Raw genomic sequence first — 25,049 nt, 5'->3', positions numbered from 1 at the left:
CGTTTTCTCACAGCTCTGATACAAGCTCAAGAATAAGGCCACTTCAACTTGGTCCTTTTTTTTTTTTTCCATTAAAAAAACAGGATGAAGGAAACATTGTCAGTTAAGTTTAAATATCACATATTGCATAACCCAAGACGCAATGCTTTCTCCAACATCTCACTGTAAGAACAAACTGCCTCGGCTCACGTTAGATGTAACATCGGTGGTAAAGGTACACAATTGTGTACCCTGAAACAACTCTCACTAGAAGGCAGACTGCTTTCTAACAGGCTCTTTGTGATGGGAAATTTATTCCTCATGTTAGAACTAAAGAGGAAGCTATTCCATTATGCACACTCACTATGTGACTAGCCACTATAGCTGAATAGCCATAGGTAGAATCGATGGTTAAGCAGCAGTTGAAGAATTGCAATAAAAACTGAACAAGTTAGCCACAGTATTGCTGCTTAACATGCCAAGTCTCTTCTACAAAGTAAACACTATTTTCAAGTTAAATACAAATCCTTCCAAGCTGCTTTTAAATAAAACGCACAATACTTGTATATTTACTTTTGTTCTTCCCCTAATAAAAATGATTTCTATTGTGCTTCTCATGGCATATCTGTGTTACACTATCATGTATTCTTCGTTTGCTGTTTATTCCGTTTCGATGGAGGACTACAAACAGATTTCTGGAGCACTTGGTATTAGAATAACCAAATAGCTTTAATAAAAAGTGATGCTGCCATTAAAAAGGCAGAGGATAAAAAAAATTAAAGCTCTGTACTATTATTAACTTACCTCTAAAATCTACAATATTCCACAGAGGTTACATACTCACAGCAACATTACGCTGTTAAGAGGACAGTACAACATTTCTCAGGATTGGTTTATCATCCGCGTATGCAATTTATTAGCCAGTTGATCTACAAGGTATTATTTATCACAGGGGAACTAAATACTGTGCTTTCAAGAAACCTGCATAGAAATGATTTGATGTTTCTTTTATTTTGGACATATTTACAAAAAGGATTTCTATGTGTGTTAGCAATAAATAATCCCAATATTCAAAATGTCAGTGCTCATGCACACACCGACAAGATGGTTGCATGCTTTAAAAATATTATTTACAGTACAGTCTCCTTCATAGCCCTCTCCCTAATAATAGCAGAAAGTGCATTTTCTTCCATATTCTTTCTCCTTCCCTTTTGTTTTGTTTTCATTTAGTCTTGCTTCTGAGGGATACAGCCTTCCATCTCAACAACTTCTGGCCAGCCTTCGTACTTGTTTGTGTCCTTGTTGTTCTTTATATGCTATAAATAGAAAATATCAATCTATCTTTAATGTGAAGTCATTTATCCTTTTACTTCAACTCACAGCTTTAAGAGAGATTTTATTTACTTATTTTCAGGCCATGGACAAAGAGAAGACATCACTATTAGCCTCTTGTGCTTTGTATCAAATGTAACAATCTCTCAGTATTCACCACAATGTAACTTGCTCAGACAAGTGTATGCTAAAAACAGGTAAGCCATATTGGGAAAACATTTTTTACATGTACTATAGATGTTTATTTAGGAAGAAAGACAAGCAAGGAAAAGACCAACTGAATTAAAACACGAAACACTAGGAAAAAATAATTAAGGACACAATTTACATGGCACTGAAAACAAATACTTAGATTTTAAAAACATTAAATAATGTTGAATGTTTGCTTTTTTGAAAATTAGGTTTATTTTTCCACCAAGCAACCATCTGCAGTCAGGTAAGACATTACTGCCACCAAGAGTTTGCCACTGCTCCTCCACTAGAGCCCACTCCCTTGCAAAGCTGGCAAAAGAGAACGTGCCTTCCTTACTCTCCTAGTACAAAGCTACCTTTACCAGTAATTGAAGGCAACAGTGACACATGTTGAATTGTACACAGCTGAAGTATGGGAACATACTCTGTTTCACAAATTTTGCTATGGCAGCAGTAATTTTTGACAGAAGAGCAAACTGAACAGCTGGGAACACCAACACCTTAACTATGACGTATCTGTTGGAGGTCTACCATTGTTAATGCATCTAAAATACATGCTTTAGGCAGTAAGTTTTGAATCCTTCAGTTTAATTGGATTCATTAAAAAGATAAATGATCTAGTTATTGGGCTAGTAAGATCTACCCCATATAAGATTTTTTTCTTATTTTTGAATCAAAGAATCTTTTTTGTATATTTAAAAGGAGGAGGCTAGTCAAAGAATAAATTTGAAAGTAAGACTGTGTGCCACTACTGCAAGATAGATACCCATCTTGGACAAATGCATGGCATTTATAAAACATGCTACACTTTTATTAATGTAAGCTGTTAAATTCCAGTAAGTTATAGAATCACAGACCTGTTCAAATGGACTTTTAGTCTTAATTCCTTTTCCACCGCAGAAGACCCAGTTGTCTCTAAAGCCAAGGTTAGTAATAGATGTGCTTCCTAATTCAGTGATCAGTTTCCGTGCTTCCTCATTAAGCCTTGAACAGAACAGAGAAGTTCAGTGTGTGAATAAAATACATGCCCTTAGAGCTTTTATTGTTCAATGGACCATTCACCTGTAATCTGATTAAATATAGTTTAAGTCAGTCAACATTGTGCAAGATCTATCTTTCAAAATCAGATAAGGCTAATTCTGAAATCCCCTGATGTAATCAGCACTGCTCTTTAACATTATAACCTCAAGGAACCAGCATACAAACCTATCAGTACACCAACAAAGGCCAAGAACCCTCTCCTGTGAGAATTTATACATGCATCTCAAGTCATGTTAGCAATTCTCTGAGCAACTATAAAAAGTCAACCTTTAAAGCAAACATTATTTGCAGGCTCAAGCTGAAGTCTAGATAAAGTAAAAGCTATTTTAGATTAGAAGAAAGACCTAAATATGTGAAAGAAGTTCTTGTCTGCTTGGGTCAATTAATTAAAAGTTCAGAATGCTGCCCCCCACAGCATAGTTCAGTGCCTGTAGGTCCAAGTAAGGTAATTTTAGTGTGGAAGGGAAAACGATTCTGTAGGATAAGTTATCATTCCAAAACCTCCAAATAACAGCTCTTTATTTCTTCCTTTCAGTTACTATATTTGCCCGATTACTAAACAACACACACAACTTCTGATTATTACTACTTGCTGAGATACAGTTTTATGACTCACTTTAGCTAAAATTATGAAAATGGTTAAGTACTTTGGAGGTTATTTGCACAATCTACACTCCGAGTTTCTAGAGCTTTAGGGCAGCTTATATTTAAAAAAAAAATGAATCAAAAAAATTTTATCTTTTAAACATGTTGGTTCTTCACAGTGTTAATTGTTTTCAAAAACTGGCATTTATGATTACCATCAACCAATACTGGTAAGGTTTTGGCTAATTATGTAAGAACACTAAGAAGCAGCAGTTCCTGGCTGTCAGCATGAATGTGACAAATTCACCTTATTGTTTAGCTGATATTGCATTCTACATAAAAGCTTTCAAACACATCAGCTGTGACATGGTTATTGAAACAAACTAACTGTGCTTATTATCTAAAACATTAAAGAAGAAAGGAAAAAGAGCAAAGAGAAAAGTAACAAAACAAGTGACTAGAACAGACAGAAGATCCAGCTTTGGCATAGAGACATTAAATTGCTCTCTTCTCCTAGAAGCAGTGAACCTACAGACACTCAACTACTTACTGCAAATACTGCACACTGCAAAATCAGGATGTTGTCATAGGAAAGCTGCTCCCATATCAAAAATACACACAAGTTGTGGACAGCAAATTGAACCAAAGGAGAAAAAAAAGTGTACAGAACACATTAGCAAAAAAATAAACATTATTAAAACAACAGAGGAAAAGTAAAAAAAAATCCTCTGAATTTTCACTATGAAAAGCAGTCCTTTGGGCAGGATGACTTAAGTGAGGAGTACATTACAATACAAATTCTACAGTAATTTTTAGTATCTATTAAAGCTGACCAAAGTTGGGAAGGTTGGAAGATAATGCTTAAAGAGAACTAAAAACTCTTAGGCTATGTCTACATTAATAAATTGAACAGCTTTAGGGGGGAACAGTCCAAACACTGAGGCCAACAAGTATGAGGCACACACTAGTAACCTCTCAGACTTTAAAAGGAAGGGTACAGGCAAGGCCTATTGTGAATGGTCTCTTCACCCCTGTAACCACCAAACACTGTCTTGGAATTGATATGAGAAAAGTGCTGGATGAAACAGAGTCCCATTTCCACCAGAGTAAGTTTTCAGTCATGTTCCTATGTCTGGACATATCTGACTTCACTAGCATAAGACAGAATGAGCTATCAGCAATATGAAAACCAACACATCTCCAAAAAGACAGATATCCTTGGCAACATACATAAAAAAGAGGGACAAATTCTAGGAGAGCAGCTAGAAACCTACAGGGTCTTCAGGAACCAGGGAGGATAATGGTATGGTTAAGAAAAAGGTGACATGCAAATCTATTCTTCATAGCTATGAGTGAGCAGTCTGTTGGACTGACCATATGCCCTGTTACATTGTCTTCTAGTTGCATCGGCATCTTTTGTCAGAGGAGCAAAAAACCAAACTATGTGTACTGATATAGCAATTGCTAATTAGTCAACTATTAATCTCTAGCCTTTTCAGATTTTCAAACACTTGTGATATTTCTGCTAAAGGGCCTAATTTAATATCCAGTTTATTGTTTCTTTGTTGTTGGGATCACACAAGTATACAGCTGAACAATCCTCTACGTAAATACATACGTATCTCACTACACCTGGTTAGTTTTAATTTGATCCTTGTTGTCCCCAAATCACATCAGCATTATAAAACTAATAAACTGAAAGCATAGTTTCAAATATGTCATTTTGGAAGAACAAAACTTGACTGCGTGATAAAGAACACTTTTTTCCCCAGTATAAAACAGCATTAGAAGTTTAAGCAATGTTTACTATATAAATCAATTACATACTTGGTTGCACCATCATCATATGTTCCCATTAACACTATCGTTCCATCCTGGATGGACTTCAGAAATTCAATAAATGGTGCCACATCTAAAAAGAGAGAGAACACAAGACTGTTTAATAGCAAGCAACCATTCCATATTTAAACACCTGCAATGCCTTCCTGCAAAAGCATTCCTTTTAAGAATATTTGTAAATGTACTTATAAATTTATCAAACGATGCTAAGTGGGAGAAAGATAAAATGCATCGGAGAGAACTCGCATTTTATGGAAAGAGTTTCCTCCATATTGTGTAAAGACACAACCACTAGTGGGAACTACTCGCGAGAACAAGTGTGTTTGATTAACAATACCCTTCCCTCCCACCTCACTTATTTAAAGTTTAACTTTTTAAGTTTTCAGATTTGAAGTTGCACTCTCCTCACAATTACAAAGGTCGAGGTGAAGCACTCCCTTAGCCATCACCTTAAACCACCACAGCAAATGGAGCCTGGAGAAGAGGGGTGAGGGGTGCGAAAAAAAAGGGAGGCTTTAAGTTGTTTCTCTCTAACCAGCTAAGGCAACTGCACCTACCTCCTCCCCACATGTCAAAGAATTTAGTGTCTAATGGTTCTCCTGTTTTACCTGGAGAAAAAGAAATATTTGCCAAAATTATTTTACAGACAACATGCCCAACTTCTCTTAATGACTCAGAGAAAGTTCTGCAGGAGTCACCATATAAATCTATCACTACAGTAACTCTTATCTTTTACGAAGATTGCTCCTTAAACAGCACAGTAGGTTGTGAAAAGGTAGGGGAAAAGGTAAGAGGGAAAAAATGAGAGAAGATGCAAACTTCTGATTTTACTTCAAATGGAACATAAAACAAAACGCCCACAGCCTCTAAAACCAATAAAGAGAATTTACTTCACATATTTGCCTTTTTTTTTAAATTGTTTTTGCAAAAATAGATGGTACAGCTACAGGTTGCCTTCAGTGTCACATGGAAAGTAAGAAAGATTAAGACTACACTGCACATTCTACTATAGACTCGAAATTCTTAGTTGATTTAAACATGCAGAACAAATAGAAGAAAGTGAGTAATATAATAATCTCATTAGCTTTTTTTTTTTTACTATGCTGTCTACAAAGGCAGTATTTGATGGAAGGTAGAGTTTTATTTTTAATACATACATTATTTAAAGTTTGAAAGACAGGGAGAAAGACTGGCAGCTGCATAATACAAAGGTAGATATTTTTGTTTTGAACAGATTGAGACAATTTAGGAGGGCAAAGCAGGATTAAGCAAGTATTGCTCAAGTCATGCTTTAGATGATGTAAACCTGAGTACAATCCAAAAATAACATGAATTTATATTGCAGTGAAATGACAAAGTGCTATCTCAGTGCTACAAGGAATTGCTTCCTACACATTAAGGACAAATCTGCCAGTACTGACATTCAATTCAGCTTTCAAGGTGACTCACAGGTAAATTTGTTTGCACTTAACAAAAGTTAACAATCCTGAACACAATTATATAACATGATGTATTTAGGGACAAGATCTATAGATATGAACTAATCAAATATACTTATTTCAAGCTAGGAAATAATGAGCTGGTCTTTCCATTAAGTAACAGAACTGTTAAATAAGTTTCACTGAAAAAGAGAGCAACAGAAGAATTTAGTCTACAGTGTTTCATTAGTGGTGGCAACACAAAAAGTCAAAAGAAGTAGCGTGCATCTAATGTCTTTTTCCATTTTATATGTGCATTAGGAATTTACCTGATGTATCACTGAGATAGTAATGTGGAGTGCTGTGGTGACTATTTTCACTACACATTTTTAGAAAGAAAAATGCATTGAGTTTTTCTACATTCTAACAAAAAGGTGTAGAGTGCCAACATCTGACATTATCTCAGTATAAATATGCTGAATATTTCCTTTTCTCCTGCTGTTTGCCTTTGTCCTGGTTTCAACAATTTGAAAATGAAGACAATCTGCTCACTTAAAATGTCACTTACCATTGACCAAAGCCACATTTATTCCTCTGCCAACATTATTTTTAACTCCACTCATTAAACTGAAACAAAATAAACAATTTTATTTTTAATAGGACAATTTTCTGATGTGGAATATTTCTGGTTTTTATATAGGATCGATCAAATTCTAAGAGATACATAGTTGAAAGGCCACATGTTCATGAGTACTGAAATGAAGCAAAATCTCCTTGAACTAATCTGTGTGCTCTTATGGCACCACTGAATTGAGAACAATAGATCAAATATCCCCAGCTGTATCCATTTAATTTGATCACTTAATCATCTTGGTTTCAAAGTATGTGCGTATATTAACAGTGTCACAAAAAACAAAGTGCTATTAATGTATTTAATAAAATTCCTTGTGGTTAAAGAGCCTGAAACAAGTAATAATTTGAGGAGCCTCATAACCAACATTTTAAGCTTTTTTGGAAGCACATAATGAATAAAAAATGTGTTAATGAGTTTAAAAGCTAACTGAAGAGATGCATTTAAAATATTGCAGCATCATACTAAGGAAGAACAAGCAAGCCAAAGCAGTAAGCTACTTGTACCTGTAATAGGAAACCTAAATCCAAGAATAATAGTTAATACACTGATGGAACTTTAAACAAAAGTTGAATATAATCTTGGAGTACAGTTACACACCCCAACAAAACCATCACAATCTCTTACAGCAACTACTTGGCCAAACTCAAGAGTGGCAAAGGATCTGGAAAGAAGAGATGTGTTGTGACATGGAAACCCTTCAGAGCTGTAAAAAAAAGTGTTAATGGGAATATCAAGACTGTCAGCTAGGATGCTGTGCTGGCCTGGACCATGGTGCGTGTAGAACTCCAGTGAGAGGAAGCTTCCAGACCTCCTCATCCCTTTTCACTGGCTCTGTATAAAGATCTCTGTTCTGCCTCCAGGCCCCAAATATCCCAGCATTAACATTTTGAAGGTAGAAGTAAGAGAGTTAACATACAGAAGGGGAAAAAGGAGTAATGGTTGAAATAATTACATAAATTAAGATAATCAAGAAGTCTTCCGCTGAAATTCAAGCAAGCACCTCAGCATAAGCATACAGGTGCAAGTATCTCATTAATTACAAACACACTCTAACAAATGCTTTAATTCCATTCTCATCAGGACTTCTTTAACCTCCCTAGCTTGCTCTGGGAAGGGGCTGCAGAAGTGTACTATCCTGTTGTGTTCAACTTTTTTTTTTTTCCTCACAATTCTTCTGCAATCATATGACTTTCAGGTCATGTCTGAACATCCATTCTAAGTAACATTTTGGAAGGACCACATCCTTACACACACAACTGCAACATCAGCTTCCTCATGCTAACTTATTAGGGATAGGCTAGAAACAAGAAATAGTCTATCACAGAACTACAACAAAAATCTTCCTCATTGATGCTACCTTTTGCACCCAGGATGAAGACAAAAGCCAAAATTTAGAGTAATGTCAAATTTAACAGACAACAATAGAACAGACTCAGTATTACCTAGTTCAGAGAGGATGTGAAAGAATACTGGTTAATGGTAACTCGGCACAGTGACTTCATTTTAAAGAACTGGTAATCAGACATGAAAGAGTCCATATTTTTCTGTTAGTCCTCTAAGTTATACCATCTGCCAAAAATTCAGATTAAAATTAAAACTCTAATTCAATAAACTTCTGAAATTTTCTGCTGAAATGCAGATTCAGTTCTGGTTAGTAGGAAATCCTAGAGTATTTTAGCCACTGAAGGATCATTTCTTCTCTAATCACATTATTTTCATGTCATGTCCTAACATCCGTTCTGAACAATAAAAACATATGGCAAATAAAGACTGAAAACATAAATGAAGAAGAGGCAGTGAATTTCTGAACACATTCGTTTCCTCATATGAAATTTAGTGGACATTTAATTTACCAAAAAGTGTAAGAACTTCCTTTTAACTACAAAATTCTCTGTAAATAAATATCAGTCAAAAAATATCCAATACTGGGGTGACTAGATGCTAAAAACCTACACATACATACCAAAAGTTGTAATGGATTTCAGACAACAACAACAAAAAAAAATCTTGCAAATATGAATACAAGAATTACTAGTTATTAACGGAATGTTGTGTGACAACCTGCTATAAGGTTACTGCAGCACAGTCATGCAACTGGCTTCTTAATAGAAGTAGTAAAACTGCATGAAAAAGTTGCTGGTAAAGAAGTATAGCAATATCGCCCCTTCTTCTAAAGAGCCCATGAAGTAGCAACTAAAATATTTAATATTTTGATGATTACTACAGTATGTTTTTTTCTAATTTGGATTATGTCCTTCCAATATAGGGGAATAAGGCTGCAGCTGAAATTCTATACAGCAGAACTCCTAATCCACACCAAAGTATCTATATAATTAAAAACAAAAAAGAAAAACTGCAAAATTAAATGCATTCTGAATTATATCAGCACCTTCAGTACTCTCATAAACCAAGAAGCATCGTTGTTTCATGCACAACAAAAAACCCTACGTTGTAAATATCATTAACAAATCATGAAAACTTGTCCCTGCTCCCTTGTCTTGGAAGTATGAAGAAAATACAAAGTAATCAGAAAAAAGCATTTTTCAAGGAGTGAGTTCACAAAACATCACTAAAAAGAGCTACTGAAGAGGAAATAAGTTCTTTCAGAGCTCTGAGATACCACTTTATACTCCTGAGACAGCTTGTGCACCAACTCACAAACACTACAGGCTGTAATGTGACAGTTTTCTCACAGGAGGGCAGCCGTTCATCAGTTTTAGAATTCTTCCAATAATTTACAATCAAGTTACAGAAGCTTTTGAAAAAGAAATCAAAGGTCTTAGGAGCAAAGCGGGAGATAATATAAAATTAATCAAATGTTCTGGTGGACATTTAAACATTACAAGTCCTCCTTAGAAGGAATTCAGAAAGATTTTTCCAAGGCAAACTGGACTCAGACTCCAAGAGCTGTGCACTACAGTACACACTAGTCTTAAAAGAATAGAGGATTTCTTGCCAGCAACTACTATCTTTTCATCACTTTCTTCAGTGAAACATCCAGTAAAGGATTTTTTTGACAGGAACAATCTCTTCTTAGTTAACCAGTGAGACATTTAAAACAAAACAAACATTCAACTCTGCTACATCTTGATTGCTAGAGTTAGTGCTAAAAATAGTCTTCTCTAAGATCATATAGGGCTATTTTATAGATACTGTAAGATGAGAGTAAAGTGATGGAATATCTAAGCCAATACTTCTCAGTCAAATACTCTAGGCACAGTATTATTGTTAATACTGTATTAAAAATACTGTCATTATAAATACAGGACTTGCAACTCAAAACCAAACTGTGTTTCAAGCAGCTCCTTTCCTCATTTCACAATTACTTTATTAACTTTAGTTACCATCACCACAACTAAATAACTACTGATCATGAAAATACTTTTCTTCTCTTTTGACATCATCCTTCAAAGAAAAGTGGAAAGTATGTTCTGACATTGGTGCTATGGAAATACAGTTTAAAAGATAACTTGCAAAAGGCAATTCCATGGCACAGTTTTAGCTGGTAACATTGTTAGAAGCATCAAGAGAGTAATTAAAAATACAATCGTTCACTGAATTACTATTAGAAGCACAAGAACAAGTTACTTGGAGGCAAGTTTGCTCTGACTTGACGAAGTCTCACTAATCCTTAAACCTGTAAAACCAAAATAAAGTGTAAGCTATCTTGCATGTATTAAAATAGCATACATTTCTGCATTTACTGCAGCATACTAAGTGTGCTTCATGGGAGATTAAGTTATAATGCAATATAATTTTTTCATGTGGTCAAACCCTTGGCAAAACAAAACCTACAAAGAACCATTTAAACTACTGATTTTGTGTGCAACGTGACCCAAGACAGCATTTGAAAGAGATACTTGGAGACAACAGGTAAAAACACTTACACATTATCTTCTACACAAATTTTAGGTCCAACTACATTCGCTGCTCCACTTGCCATTTTGAATGCAAAATGCTTTTCAGGACAAGCTTTAGAGATTCCACATTTGTATCTTGGAGGTTTTGTAGCTTTCAAAAGGAAATAAAACAGCATTTTAGAGACACCACCACAGGTAGGCTAACAGAGAAATATCAGTTAGTTTTCTGAAGGAATTAAAGGAAAAGAGCAAAGACAAACAGTATCTCATCTGCAGTTTCACAATGGCTTTAAATAATCTGGACTCCTGCAGCATCTCATTATTGTACTTTTATCTCATCCTGTTGCTTGCTCTGGCACTGTTATCAAAAGCCCCAAGACAAAACTACACGGGAAATGCTAGGAAAACCCAGACTTTATCAGAAATTCAGGAAAATCAGGAAAAAAAGAAAATTAGTTTCTGATTGCACTTAAAGTGTAATTAAGACTTTCTTCACTATGAAAATTCAAGTCTTTCTGTTATTAGCGAAAGCAAGTCACAACAGTAACACATGCATATGAACACTCACAGCGTGCAGCTGGATCCAGTGATGATCTAGCTAAAATGCAAAAAGAAAGTTTTACAAGATGTTACTATTCAAGTGTCATCTGCTATAAAATATACTATAAATTAAAAACCTTTCTGTACCCCTACAAAAAGTTTGGTTGAAATGAAGTATCAAATACATCTGAACATTATGTTCCAATACAGAGCTTAACCTTTACACAGTAAAGAAAGTGATCAGGAACCACATTTAGAAGCACTGCCTTAATTTATGACTCTCCAATTAACACAAAGATCCATGGAGATACAAAACCACCAGAGATTTGTGGAGGTGTGGGCACTAAAGTGAAATGAATTCCCTTCTTCCAGCTTCACCAGGATGGGGTTCCTTTCATCTAACACTGGAAATGTGCAACTCATGTGTATTCATGACTCCCTTTCTTGGGATAGGAAAAGACACAAGTGACCTCATCGTGCACATATCTACAATACATCTGTAATACTTAATGACACCTGTGTCTCTTCAATAATTATTAAAGATGCCTCTGGTGACTGATTCAGATGTTGGCTCACGCTGTAGCAATCTGGAGTCAAATAACAAGAATCCTACCCATGTAGCTAAAATTGGGTTTTTGTAATGAAAAGCACCTTTAAAGATAAAGTTGGTTCAAAACATAGACTCTGAATTTTAAGACCTCAACTGCTAATCCTTTTCTGTGTAAACCTGGGCACATCTGAAATGTTTTGATTACTGCACATTCAATTGTACACGGCAGTGTACCCGTGCAAGCAAAAAATCCCACCCAAAACATAAATTTGAATTAAGCAATAGAAAGGCAGAGTGCAGACTTCCAGAAACATCATTCAAGTCACCTAGTTTACAATTCCAGGCTAAGTACCCATACACAGAAAAAGCTGGTAAAATTATGAATACTTGGCAGGCAAAATAATCAAACTGATTAAGAGAGTAGGATAAATATTTCATACAGAAAATAACTTCATACACACATTATATATATATGTATAATATATATTTAAAAATAACAACAAGTACACACATTAAAAATAACAACAAGTACACACATTAAAAATAAGGACAGAAATCTTAAGTGTAAGAGCCTAAATCAAGCTTAAAGCAAAATGAGTATGATATTCTTGATTATGGCTCAAGTAAATATTAACAGGTACTGGGAGAAAACAAAGTCATCACTTACCAAATATATGTCCTAAGTTCGCATCCATTTTTATTTCAAACACTTGAGATATGACATAAAATGTCAATAAAAATATTGCTATGACTACTACCAATTTTGCAGCACCTATGCAGAAGCAGAGAAAAGTTTCAAAAAATTATCTGAAAATGGTAACATGAAGTTTACCAACATTAACTACATGAGAAATGTGTATCAGATTACATTAAGGGGAACTCAGAAATAGGATGATCATTTGTGGACTCACTAAACAGAAGTCATCTTCAAGAAATGGACATTATAATCTACAATGCAACTGAGCCAGTCCCTCAAGTTACTATACCAAATACATACCCTGCTCTCAGCTTTCTCCAGCTTTGTGCTTGTCTGACACCACAGTACACCAACTCAGCCCAGCAGCCAGGAGAAAGCACAGACTCTTCCATGGAAATCCGCTTAAAATGAACTAAGCTGATCTAACTGGCTGCTGTCTAAAGGGGAAATTTCCACCTCCCCCCATTCCACTTCCCCATTCTTAGCCATGTGTACCTGTTACCTCACTGTTCATAAATGCGCCTTTCCCCTCTCCCTGCCCCTTCAAATTGAGCTACCTCTATTTTAATATATGGCCAAGACTGAGTGATTAGGGATCTGCTCACATACTGTAGCTTGGCCACTTTGGCCAGTCAGGTCTGAGCATTACATTAAAAAACCCCAAAAAATCACCAAGGCAAAAAAAAAAAAAAAAAGCCTCCTCACCTCCTCACCTCCTTTTCAACAAATTTAAATTACTGACCTACAAAAAGCATGTGTGAAGACTCAAAAGAGCCAATTTATAAAGCAATAAACAGCTGTACCTCTCCCTTCCCATTTTCCTATGTTGAAGTCTCAAGTAGCTTGAAGTTTTACAAGCCTAACCTTCTCCAGTGCCGAGTGGTCAAACTACCTCCTGGGAGAAGAGCTGGAAGCATACAACCACAGCAATTTACATCTGGAATGGAAATTCAGGTGTATGTGGTACTGCCATGAAACCCACCATTTTTAGCATAATTTTAAATAGATTTTTACAGAATACTCCACTCTTAGCTTATTGTAAAATATTGACTGAGAGTATAAGGTAGGTGAGGAGGCATCTGATCAACATCCTGCCTTCCTGTCTCACCCCAGTATCTCAAACTGTTTGTACGAAGAAACCTTACAGCATGCTTCTGTTTCTCAGATTGCCAGACAAATAAATCCTTTAGGAAAAAACCCAAACTTCGGTACTCCTGCAGATCTCAGACTGCTGCTGTGATGGGCTGTTCAGAAAACCTTAAAATAGACAGATTACTCATCCTTCAGAAGGATAAGAGACATTAATCAATCTTTCCAAAAGGTAAAAAAAGGTAAGGGGATAGAAAAAGAGAAGAAAGATGAAAAAAGAGATACAACTTTTTTGTCTGCTTGTAGTTCAGTCTTCCTTTCCCACTTTCCTTTTTCCTGTGTATGAGCACATACATAATATGTAAGAAAACGCAGATGCAAAGTTAATTTAAAAATCATAGAAACTTTGGGTTGGAAGAGACCTTTAAAGGTCATTTAGTCCAACCCCCTGCAGTGAGCAGGGACATCTTCAACTAGATCAGGTTGCTCAGAGCCCCGTCCAACCTGACCTTGAAAAATATTATGCTGGAACTCCAAAGATTATTGCACTTGAATGGAAGTGAACTGTGTGTAAGCACTAGAGAAAACATATGATCTGGACATATGTTAAGAAGTGGAGAAAAGGTTTTCAAAGCAACACTGCTTAAAAAGACAAGATGGTACCAGCTTTTGTTATGTGTCATCTAGCAAGTGGCACTTGGAGAGCACGTTGTTTCAGTAGATAGTAGGCGAGATGAATGAGAACTCAGTCTGAGCACTAACCAACCCCTCCACTCTGCATCCTCAGCCTTTCAACTGGACTGCGAGCACTCACTCTAAGGGAGAGGTAAAAAAATCTCCTAGAAAATTCTTTTAGCACTTGAACCAAAACCAGCCCATTTGCTACACGTTACAGATTCTATAGGAACTGCTGTATCTTCTTTGTCTGTGAGTTTTAACCACAAAAGTAGTTAGATGGAACAAAAAAAGAGGTTTGGAGAATTCGTTTTCCAGGTGATTTAGTCACCTTCTAAAAATTGCAGCATTTTCCAGCTCTTTACCAGATTTGCTTTAGCAGGTTGCTCCCAGTTATGTATGTTGAGGTTAATAAAACAACTTCAGAAGTAGTGACAAAAATCAGGACTAACTTCATGCATTAAGAAGGTTAACGTGCAACTCTCTTGGAAAAGAGGGTGTCATTCTCTCCTAGCTCCTTCTGCAACATAACACTACAACTACTGATAAAAGTGGAATGCATCACAAACTCAAAACTGTTCAATTGCCACACAAGCTATTCTACTGCATGGAAATGTCTAAAATACTATTTTCTTGTAGCGTTATATTAGCAAAGACCTTACTTTTACAAACAATACACCTTCTGTCATGTAAAATCAGTTTTTAAAACCTGGTACTACTGTAACTTACCTCTACAAAAAAGCTTTTATAGCTTTCATACTCCCAGTAACCATTCAAGAAGCTTCAGACACTATATTATAATAGTGCAGAGCATTTTTGGTTGGGATGTGAGGCAGGGAAGGAATCACTGAAGACATCAAATGGCCATCTCCTTATTTCTTCATCATCTCACAGAATTAGCAGCCAGTATGTCAAGCCAAGCACCTTAACCAGTCACCAGATTCAGCAGATCAGCTGAAGTGTTTTAACCAGCTGCTTGCTCTTAGACCACACCAAATTCCCAAATTAGTTTCATTAAACATCAATTAAATAGAACAACAATGCCTGTTATGCCTTCAGCTTATTTTAAAACTTTATTGTCACAACTTGTTAATGCTGTCTATAGCACTTGTTTCACAAGTGACCGAAGTCTTATTTTACTGGATGTACTTACCTGCTATTCTCATGTTTAGTCTTCAGCCAGCTAATGACACCACGGCATTAAAAATAGCCACCTAGGGAAAAAGAAAAGCACATCATTGTAATTACAGCCAAATAAGCACTTTTGTGATGAGTTAACAGTAAAAAGACCCCGTAGGTTTTCTAGCTAATAACATTAGTAACGACTGTCCTGAATACCTAATTCTTACTACTCACAGTAAAGGGAAGATTTAAGACGGATTTCTGTTGTATTGCTTCCATTTGTTACTCCATGAAACAAGTCTTCTGAAAAAACATTAATTTAATTTCATCAAATCCACTACAAATTCCACTCAACTTTCAAGCCTTCAATCTGTGACATAAGTATTTATCAGTGCTGTATCTAAGCAGACTTTGATTTCCTACAGCTGTGTGGTGAAAGGTCAACAACTCCATCTGCATTGCTTTAAAGTCCTAGCAGTTTTCAGATGCAAGTTGTTATTTGGCAACATAACATAGCAAACTACACTTTGGAGAGAAAAGATTTAAGCATTTTGGCCTTTAGGATACTGCATAAACTAAATTCAATGGAACTGAAAGAAGGTTATTCTAAAACTTTAATTTATGCATTGCAGAAATGTAATAACATATTTGTCACTCATAACCGCATTCAGGAGATTCATGTGGTGGTGAATGGTGACAGAAGCACCAACCCTAGAACTGAGACTATTTCAGAATAAACTGAAAACCATTGCCTATGAGCAAACACCACATCAGCACCCAAAAGTTTCTTCTTGAGAAGAGCCTGCCACCACATAAAGTCAAAATGGGCCACAGCCTACACAGACTCCACTGAAAGGCTACCATGTCCTCCTCAAGCAAACCCTTGACCTTGGGCTGTACCAATCTCTTGCCCTCTGCCTGCAGAGCCACAGCTGCTGCTGGCTCTGTACCATGGTCATGCTCAGCCACGGTGGGCCCACTTATGTCCCGAGTTTCTCCCTAGTCCAGATTCTCCCAGTCCATTTTTGCAGAACAAAGATGACCATGTATACAGCCACTTGTCACTCCCAGCACTGACATGGTATCTATGCGAATCAGGTTTAGCAAACATTGTAATCTTTAGTAATGAAATACTAGGTATCTATTAGAAACACAGTAATTTGTTTTACAACATTTAAGTAGATTAAGCATGTAAAAAAAAAAAAATCTGTAATTAACTTGAATTAGAATTTGCTTTAAAACAGTGCACTACCTGAACCGTTCTATCTCATTTCTTCTATTCTTATCATCGTAAGTAAGAAAGAGCCTCCAGTTACTTTCACAAATACATGAGGCATTCAGACAAAAAACAGTCTGTAATCAGTACTTCCCTTCTTGGAAAAAAAGAAGGGAACGTAAATTTTTTTACTTGGAAAAAAATCCAAAACTATTTCTGAACTGCATTTTGCTACACAACTCCTTACATTTAATATGGCAAAAGAAAAATTATTGGCATTCAAGGATCTTTGTGGATCGTCTACCCGAAGGTCAAATTTGAAAACATCTAATAAACTATCACTCTAATCCAAGTAGCCATCTGTGGTGGTGCATTCCCCCCCACCTCCTCCTTGCTTGATAAGCCTTGGAGCAGAGAGTTTGGTGGTTAAGGGCCCCTTGACTGTACCAAGCACTCTTGTATAGATGGGAGTAACTCACCATCCCCAGACAGCCTTGGAGCATCTTATCTAGCCATGATTCGGGCGGATCAGTACCAGCATCACTGGGAAGTCAAGAATTCGAGCAATTACCAACAAATGATTTATGGCAAGGATGGAAATTTACTGAAGCCTAAAGTCAATCATCTTCCAGTCTTATAAATAGTGGTCCCAAGTGAGACCCTTTGAGCTCTTCTGGACCACAGCAGGCTGTGGCCAGCACCTCCCTCTGCGTGGAACGCCTCTTGGAGCCCGTGAACCCTCAAGTTCGCAATCCACTCAGAGGCTCAGCTGATCACCTGTTGAGCGATACAAAGCATTCGATGCGAGTATTTGACTGAATCCAAGAGGGGCATTTAAAGGTACCTTTGTACATATTATCTCTTTATGTGTCTGATCTTAGTATGTTGCTATGATTTATCACTGTGATTTACCTCAATATCATTAAACTTAGTAAGTTTTAGGTTAATTATGTTACTAAGTTTTATATGATTTGATACTGTGATTTATCTCAACAGTGTTAGTGAATTTGATTGCTGTTATTTTAGTTACACCAAACACTACACCAGAATCCCCAATACCCTATTCCTTTAGTCATAAACTGTTGACCGAGTCTTGGACTAGGGGTGGATTTCGGTTCACCCTGAACCTCGTGACTCAAGAGGAGGGTCTCCCCTACTTTCTCTCCTCAATATACATAAAAGCCACATTAACCCTATTTGATCCACGAGCAAATAATTCCAATCTAATTGTAACTTGGTTTCTCTTTGTACACCTTTTCACGTTAAGTAAGTAATAGAGTGAACCTTGCCACGGAATTCTGTTAAGTCATACCTTTTTATAAATCTATATTAAAATAATTCGCTTTCTGGTATCTTTGTTGGTGACTCTTTAAGCGGCCCAACCACTCATTCGTGACACCATCCCACACCCCCATCACAAAAGCTATATCATCCCTAACAGTCTGCAGTCCTATGCCATGATTTTGAAAACCATCAAAAACATTATCTTTAGAAATTATTTGAAAAACTATTCTTACGAGAAGTCAGGAAATGCAAATCATTTGGAGATGATCACCAAAATCCCCACGTAGTTCTCATGGTCTATGCCAGGGAGGAAAGACTGATATTACACAAACAACCCTTTGCCTTCGCTTAACTCAGCATCTATTAAGTTCAGCAATTTGTGTCCAGATCCTGTTTGCCAGACACAGTCATTGTGCTCTACTGCTTAAAGTTTCCAAGAAAACAGTCAGCAGAGAAACAAACCAGGAAAACCAAATATAAGTTTAGAAATACTTATTTCTACTTGATAAGAACTTGAAAATAAGTATCAACGAAGTTTGAAAAGTAAATGTTTTTTGAATACTAAGGTTGTACTACAAGGGAAATCTCATAGCATATTATGGACATAACACATCCATTATATTTATAGCCACATATATCTACATATAATACCTTCTTTCAGATAGCCATTTATAATACCTTCTTTCAGTGAAAGGCTAGTATTTATCTGTCTTATAAAAAGAATCTTCCAGAGCAGATAAACTCATCTTATTGCAAAAGTCCGTGAACAGAATTATTCTAAGCTCCCTTCTCTCCCCTTCTCACCACCAGACACTGTCTGTAGTTTGAACAGCCACGAGCTTGTTTTAAGTGAGCGCTGAAAAAAAAAAGTTTCCTCTTCCTGTTTTACTATAAACAAAAACACATAACAACATTCTTTGCACAAAAGCAAGAATATGGACAAAACCAAAAAGCAGTAACTAAGTGAAACGATCATATGGTCCAACCTTGACCGCAGAACAGCCGTGATCCCAACATCCCCATCCACCCATAACAGTGATCATGATTTGTTGCAATCAACAAATACACAAGAAACAAGATCAATTTTTTCAAAGTGTGAAATGTTTTTGATTTAGAAAAAGTAAAAATAAGTATGCTATGCCTCAACTTTAAATCCCTTTTTAAATTCCTTTCAAGATTCTATTCCTAAATTACAGCATACCAAAAAATTGTGGGGTTTGATCTAGAGAATACAGGAATGCCACAGTACAGATAAGTGTTGCACAGCATTTTCCAGCTGCAAAATAATATTTTATGAATGCCAAGTCCTTTTCCTATACAGTATTATCTCAGAATTTTTTTTTTTAATTCAAGACAGAACAGGAATGAAATAGTACAGCCCACGAGCCCTTATGAATGCTTATAGAGCGTTACATCACATCTTTACTATTAGACCTCACAATTGGAATTACAGAAGTGATATAAAAATGGATTTAGAATTTCTAATAGTGTGTATTTTAGGAACATTTTAAAAAACAAACAAAAAACACAGCACCACAACTGAGCTTGCTCAGACTCAGATGCACAAAACCAGCAGCAACAACATTCCTTTGATTGCTTGAGGAATGGACTAAAAAAACCCAAATGCTATTTTTCTCCTCTTTGACATAAGATTCCATCAAGCAGGGGCAGCAGAATTATGTCCTAAGTATCTTCTTGATTTATGAATGTCCAGTAATATCATTATTACTACATCAATGTAACTTATGTCTGTCAGGCAGTACAACAAGGCTCACATTTATCACTTGTTAGTCAAAGACTGAGGCAGGAGCTGCAGCCTATAGCAGGGTCTATAGGCAGCCCCTCCGATGAGTATAGCAGAATCCTATACAGGCGCAAAGGCCAAGGAGAGCACAACAAAACAGGCAACAGAAGCAATCAACATCTACAAGTCACAAAGTAAAATGGTGGGTTTTGGAAGCATTATACTGTATGACTGTGAAACATGGATCTTCTTTTTCTTAAAGATTGTTTTCTTAGTGCAGAACTTAAGAGGTTTATCAGTGAAGGTCTAAAATTCGGGCAGTAGAAAGAAACCCAAAAAACCCTCACATACAGCATCAAGCTTCTCACTTCAAGGCACCACCCACAGAAGAATCTAAAACTTCAGATGCTGGTTTTCCTCTACATCAAGGGAAAGGAAATCGTTATTCCCCAGGGTGGGCTACTGGAAGGAGATGTAAGCCTCCAATTTGCCACACCTCTATCATGAGCAGCAGTAAAGGTGTTTTAAGTTAGAACAAGTTCTAGTTACAATCAGCATAGTCAAATATCTGCATGTGGCACATGCATTCATTCACAAGATGAGTATCACTGAATTTCAGCTATTCCATTAACCTTCCAATATTCCTATTTATCAAAGGAATCTTGTGTAACTCTTCATGAGGCTGGAGGAGCATGCTCTCCTTTTCATATTATCTCACTCGGTGCTAAAGGTACAGACACATCTTCTCTCAACAACACACACATCTGTCGAAGAGCTTTCTGAACCCCGCTGCCTGTCATCGCCAATTCACAGGAGCCAGCATTCAGGAAAACAATCAATGGCAAGACATTCAGACCAGTGACCTCTCAACTCCAGTAAGCCATATCCCACCCCCTGAATAAAGAGCACAAAACTACAAAGCCGTTGTGGTCTGCAGGCTGGTAGAGTCAGGTCTCTTGCCAGTAGCTGGTGGATTTCTTCTTATGAGGTTTCAATGATGCTAACCTTCAGCCGAGCTCAGCCAGCCAGCCACACTGGTCCAGCGAGATGGTAAAATACCAGTACATAAAGCTTTGAAATACTGAATAGTAGAAAACAAAGGTGGTGTTGATTTGTTAAACTGATGTAGAAAGTTCATTCTGAACTGGCAGAACGTGATGGACTCAACGACAAAAGTAAGAGAAAATGAGCAGACAAGCAGGAAGCTGGTGCTGCCGTATTAGCAAGTTCAGAAATCGCTCTTTCAGCACAGCCCAGCACACGGGTTGCTCATCCCTCAAGAATAGGAAGGAAAAGGTAGACAGCTCACTGAACCAGAGAAGACAAGAAGTTACAGGTTATAAATCCTTTTTGAATGCTGGCATGTCATTGTCCAGTTCCCTTCATGGAGATGCACGTCTGTCTGTGCAGAAAAAGTTATTTATTCTGGATGCAAACTACTAGGGAGTGGCTATGTGGAAAGACAGTTGGGAGCTGAGGTTACTGGATGCTTTTTTCTACTCCACCCACCCTTGTGCATTGTATTTTGTCCCAAGGCAGGAGCCATTTCCAGATGTTGCGATTTCCAGTGCCAAAGCCTTCCCAAGCAACCCCCACGACAGCCCAAAATGCTATACATGCAACATAACAAAAGTAGAAGAAAACCAGAAAAGAGCAGCTTACAATACAAAAAATTATTTTATTTTTTAAAAACAATTTAAATGAGTGGATTTAATTTAAATAAATACACCTTTTGATTAACTTGTGTGGGTCATTACAGACTCAAGACAGATCTGACAAATTTAGTACAGACGTCTACATAGCTACTGCACGTATTTTGATACATACTAAAACTAGCTTCAATCAGTAGAGAAGCAGATACTTGCTTTTAAAAGTGACTTATATCTCTTGACGGAACCCTGCCAGGTACTTCACACAGGGAGCTCACATTATAACTTCATTTAGGAAAGCTATGAGCCTATAATCCTGCCAAGCAAATCATCATCATGTTTGATTAGATGATATAAAGTTTCTAACACACCAAGATTGAGTTATTTCTGCGTTCATGTATTAGATTCAATTGTCACCAAGCAAATTTTCTTCCTAGAATCAAGGCGCAAGGTGAGTAAAGGAGTGGATAAAATATGCAGTAGCAGTTCTTATTAATACTGCCACACTGACGCAGCACTGAACAAAGTCCAGATTTCAGTCCCAAGCTGAATGCAATTCAATTTGATCAATTCTTTATCGGCCTTGCTCAACACTCTTGCCCAGAAGTGGTGCCGTGGGACAAACGACATAGGGCACACGTCACTCGGGCACAGCCTCTGCCCTACTTACTTGCGCACGAAAGCTTTGGCCACTTGCAATGTACTTCCCTCTATAAGGGTTTTTCAAATACGATTGTAACAAATAATTCTATGGATAATAATGAAACGTGCAGATTAGTTTACTTCATTCCCAGGATAATAGTATTCCCATTAGCAATTTGATAGCAATTGATGATGTGGAGATTATACTTATGAAATGGGCGCACATAAACAACCAAAGATGAAGGGAGAGCTTCAAATGTCAAGATAAGTTTGAATTCTGACCTTAGTTGATTAGAAAAAGGTCCCAAAATCAACAATAAATTGATTTTTTTCAATAAAACAGAAAGTAATACACTGCAAAATGGACATCAAGTGCAGCAAAACAGGCAGCAGTAATGAGGAAAGGGATACAAGAGATTTATAGAAGCTCTCTAATATTGGGGTCAACAACATGGTACTGCTGCAAAAATGTAACGCTCTTTGCGAACTGTAGCAATAGCATTGCTGTGTGTGACGCAAAATGCAATTATTCTGCCCTGCCTAAACAAACACAAAAATACTCTGCTTTATGTGCTATCTAGACTTCTGAGACCCATATGTAGATTTTTCTAAGCCTATCTTAAAGCATAAATCCCAAACGGAAGAATCTAGGTAACATTACATGACCTAAATAAAACAACTAAGGGCTAAAAGAATCAGGCTTACTTTGCAAGGAACTGTGAAAGCAAAGACAGAAGTAAGGACTGGACACCTTTTGTCTCTTAGCTCCAAGGTGTAATTGAAAAATTGTTTTAAAAAATGCTAAGATGGACTGTTCTCAACATCCACTGGTTGCTGCTTATCAATTTGTAGCTATAATGTTGAAGAAAAACAACTTTCCTGCTACAAAGATAAACAAGAAACACAAATGAAGGCTGTAAATCATCATAAAAGTCTGGAAAAATACAATAGAGAGGTTTTCTTAACCTATATAGTCTACAAGGTGCAAGTTAGTGTCCCCTTGAATATTAACCCCATATTTCTACACTATTATTTGCAAATCTGTACCCAGATATGTAATACTAAATGTGTATCAGCCTGAGATGCTTTGAGTTAAATTCAGAGGGAAATTTTTCCCCCCAAACAGGATTCAAAAGTTTGTATACTTTCAAAAATGGTAATTATACCTGTTTTTAATCTGTATTTACTATCTGTTAATATGAATAGCATATCAAGTACACTGTACTAGAATTAGATAAGCGTTCAAAACCACTTAGTACTAAAGGAAGAAAAAAAAAAGGCCTGAGCTTTCATTTTAATTTCTGAGTCATGAAGAGATTAGGACAGTGTTTATTTTTTGCAGCACAAATTGCCTTCCTCAATGAATAGCAGATGTATTTTTTTTCCTGCCAGAGAGCAGCTGAAAAAAAAAGATGACATTTTACCTTTTCATACTTGGTAAATTGCAGTCAGAGAAAAAACATTTTGTTTAATCCAGCCTCTGTTAATAGGTATTTCAGTCTGTTGTTTTCAAGCAGTTCACAAAGGTGGTGTTTTTCTACTCAAAATTACACAGTGAATCAGATGTGTCAGGGACAGCACTAGCTATTCTTGTGTGAGCTCTGGTTTTAAATCAGTGGTTATGCCAACCTGAATTACATGCCACAGACCAAACAGCTGAGACAGTCGAAATCTTTCCAAGTCTAAATTTGAGTAGGAATCTAGGCTTCTAATACAATAATTTTATTCAAATACAAGATGCATTTCCTTACCCAGATGACTGCTTACCCTTCTGCTAGACTACGCATAGTTTTTCCACCATGTTTACAAAACTCATTTAATTTGAAACTGGTGAAGGGCACAGAGAAAAGAATTGTGTCTTTAAAAAAATATAACTACTGTAGTTCAATTTTATTGTATAATCATGCACCATTTGTATCTTCCGATGACACAGGCTGTGACCCAAGTACTTGCTCCCTACAGGCACTCCTATATCCATATGAATTCCTTGTGGTTATGGCAGAACTCCACACAGGCAATAGGTTTGTCCACACAGAACAGCTTACAGACTCCTGAATACATGGGTTTTTTCCTCCTTTGAGACAAATACTACAATGAAGTATAATTACTAACTTCTTACAAAAATGATGCCACCTGAATTGTATTCTTCCACATATGTGTAAGATTCAGCTTGGTATTCTGATGATGCTGAATTAGATCCAAAGTGTTGGCTTGTTAAAATGAGATTTTATTTTAATTCTATCAACTGCAAATGAAACCCAGATAAATTTACCAAATGAAACACAAATTTATTCCAAAATTTAAAAAAGGTAATTTGGCTACTGTAGCAGTATTTGCGACATAGGATATGCAATGTGGTTTCACTCCTAAGAAAGGAAATACAGATGAAGAAGAAGCATTATGCCAGCGTGTTTTGATACCCAATGTGTAAAACAAACATTTCCCAGATGATGTGTCAAATCACTGACCACAAAAACCTTTGCTAGTAGCATCAATCCAATACTTTCACCTTAGGCAACACACAAACTAGTCGGTCTCCAACACAGAAAAATTCTCCTGAATCCTGGGAAGCCTGAGATAAAAGTACTACAGCGTTCTTCCCACTGAGAATGAAACTCAATCCACATTCCTTTTGCAATTAAAACAACAACAAACAACACACACACAAAAAAAAACCAACCAAAAAAACCCCACCAAACCTCATAAGCACCCAATCCATACTTTGAAGACCCTTTCCCATTATTACACAAAATTTATTGGTCCATATATTTAAAAACAGGATTTAATTTACCATCCCTACAACCCATACTATTTATATGTGATAAAACTGTACCATTACTGCTGATGTACCTATTAAAGAGAATCTTAGCCCTGTATTGCATAGGGTTGTATAAAATCATGTAGAGAAATTCAGATAGATAAAGCCTCAAGGACGAATTGCTGAACATCATTCACCCACTT

General features: G+C 36.6%; 1 protein-coding gene across 1 annotated transcript in view; it reads right to left on the bottom strand.

Moving 5' to 3' along the window:
* Nucleotides 1-1,205: 1,205 nt before the first annotated feature.
* Nucleotides 1,206-25,049, bottom strand: part of FAM3C (FAM3 metabolism regulating signaling molecule C) — a gene marked incomplete at both ends in the record, with an annotated part of 67,246 nt that continues 43,402 nt past the window's right edge. The window contains 8 exons of the mRNA XM_082014278.1: nt 1,206-1,295; nt 2,361-2,487; nt 4,957-5,041; nt 5,526-5,576; nt 6,955-7,013; nt 10,908-11,031; nt 11,449-11,478; nt 12,638-12,742. Coding sequence (XP_081870404.1) covers nt 1,206-1,295; nt 2,361-2,487; nt 4,957-5,041; nt 5,526-5,576; nt 6,955-7,013; nt 10,908-11,031; nt 11,449-11,478; nt 12,638-12,742 — 671 coding nt within the window. The remainder of the gene's footprint in view (nt 1,296-2,360; nt 2,488-4,956; nt 5,042-5,525; nt 5,577-6,954; nt 7,014-10,907; nt 11,032-11,448; nt 11,479-12,637; nt 12,743-25,049) is intronic.

This window comes from Phaethon aethereus, assembly GCF_964289735.1.
Source record: "Phaethon aethereus genome assembly, chromosome: 1".
NCBI classification, from domain to species: domain Eukaryota; kingdom Metazoa; phylum Chordata; class Aves; order Phaethontiformes; family Phaethontidae; genus Phaethon; species Phaethon aethereus.
The sequence above is the reverse complement of the archived record's forward strand: the minus strand, read 5'-3'. Positions and strand labels throughout refer to the sequence as shown.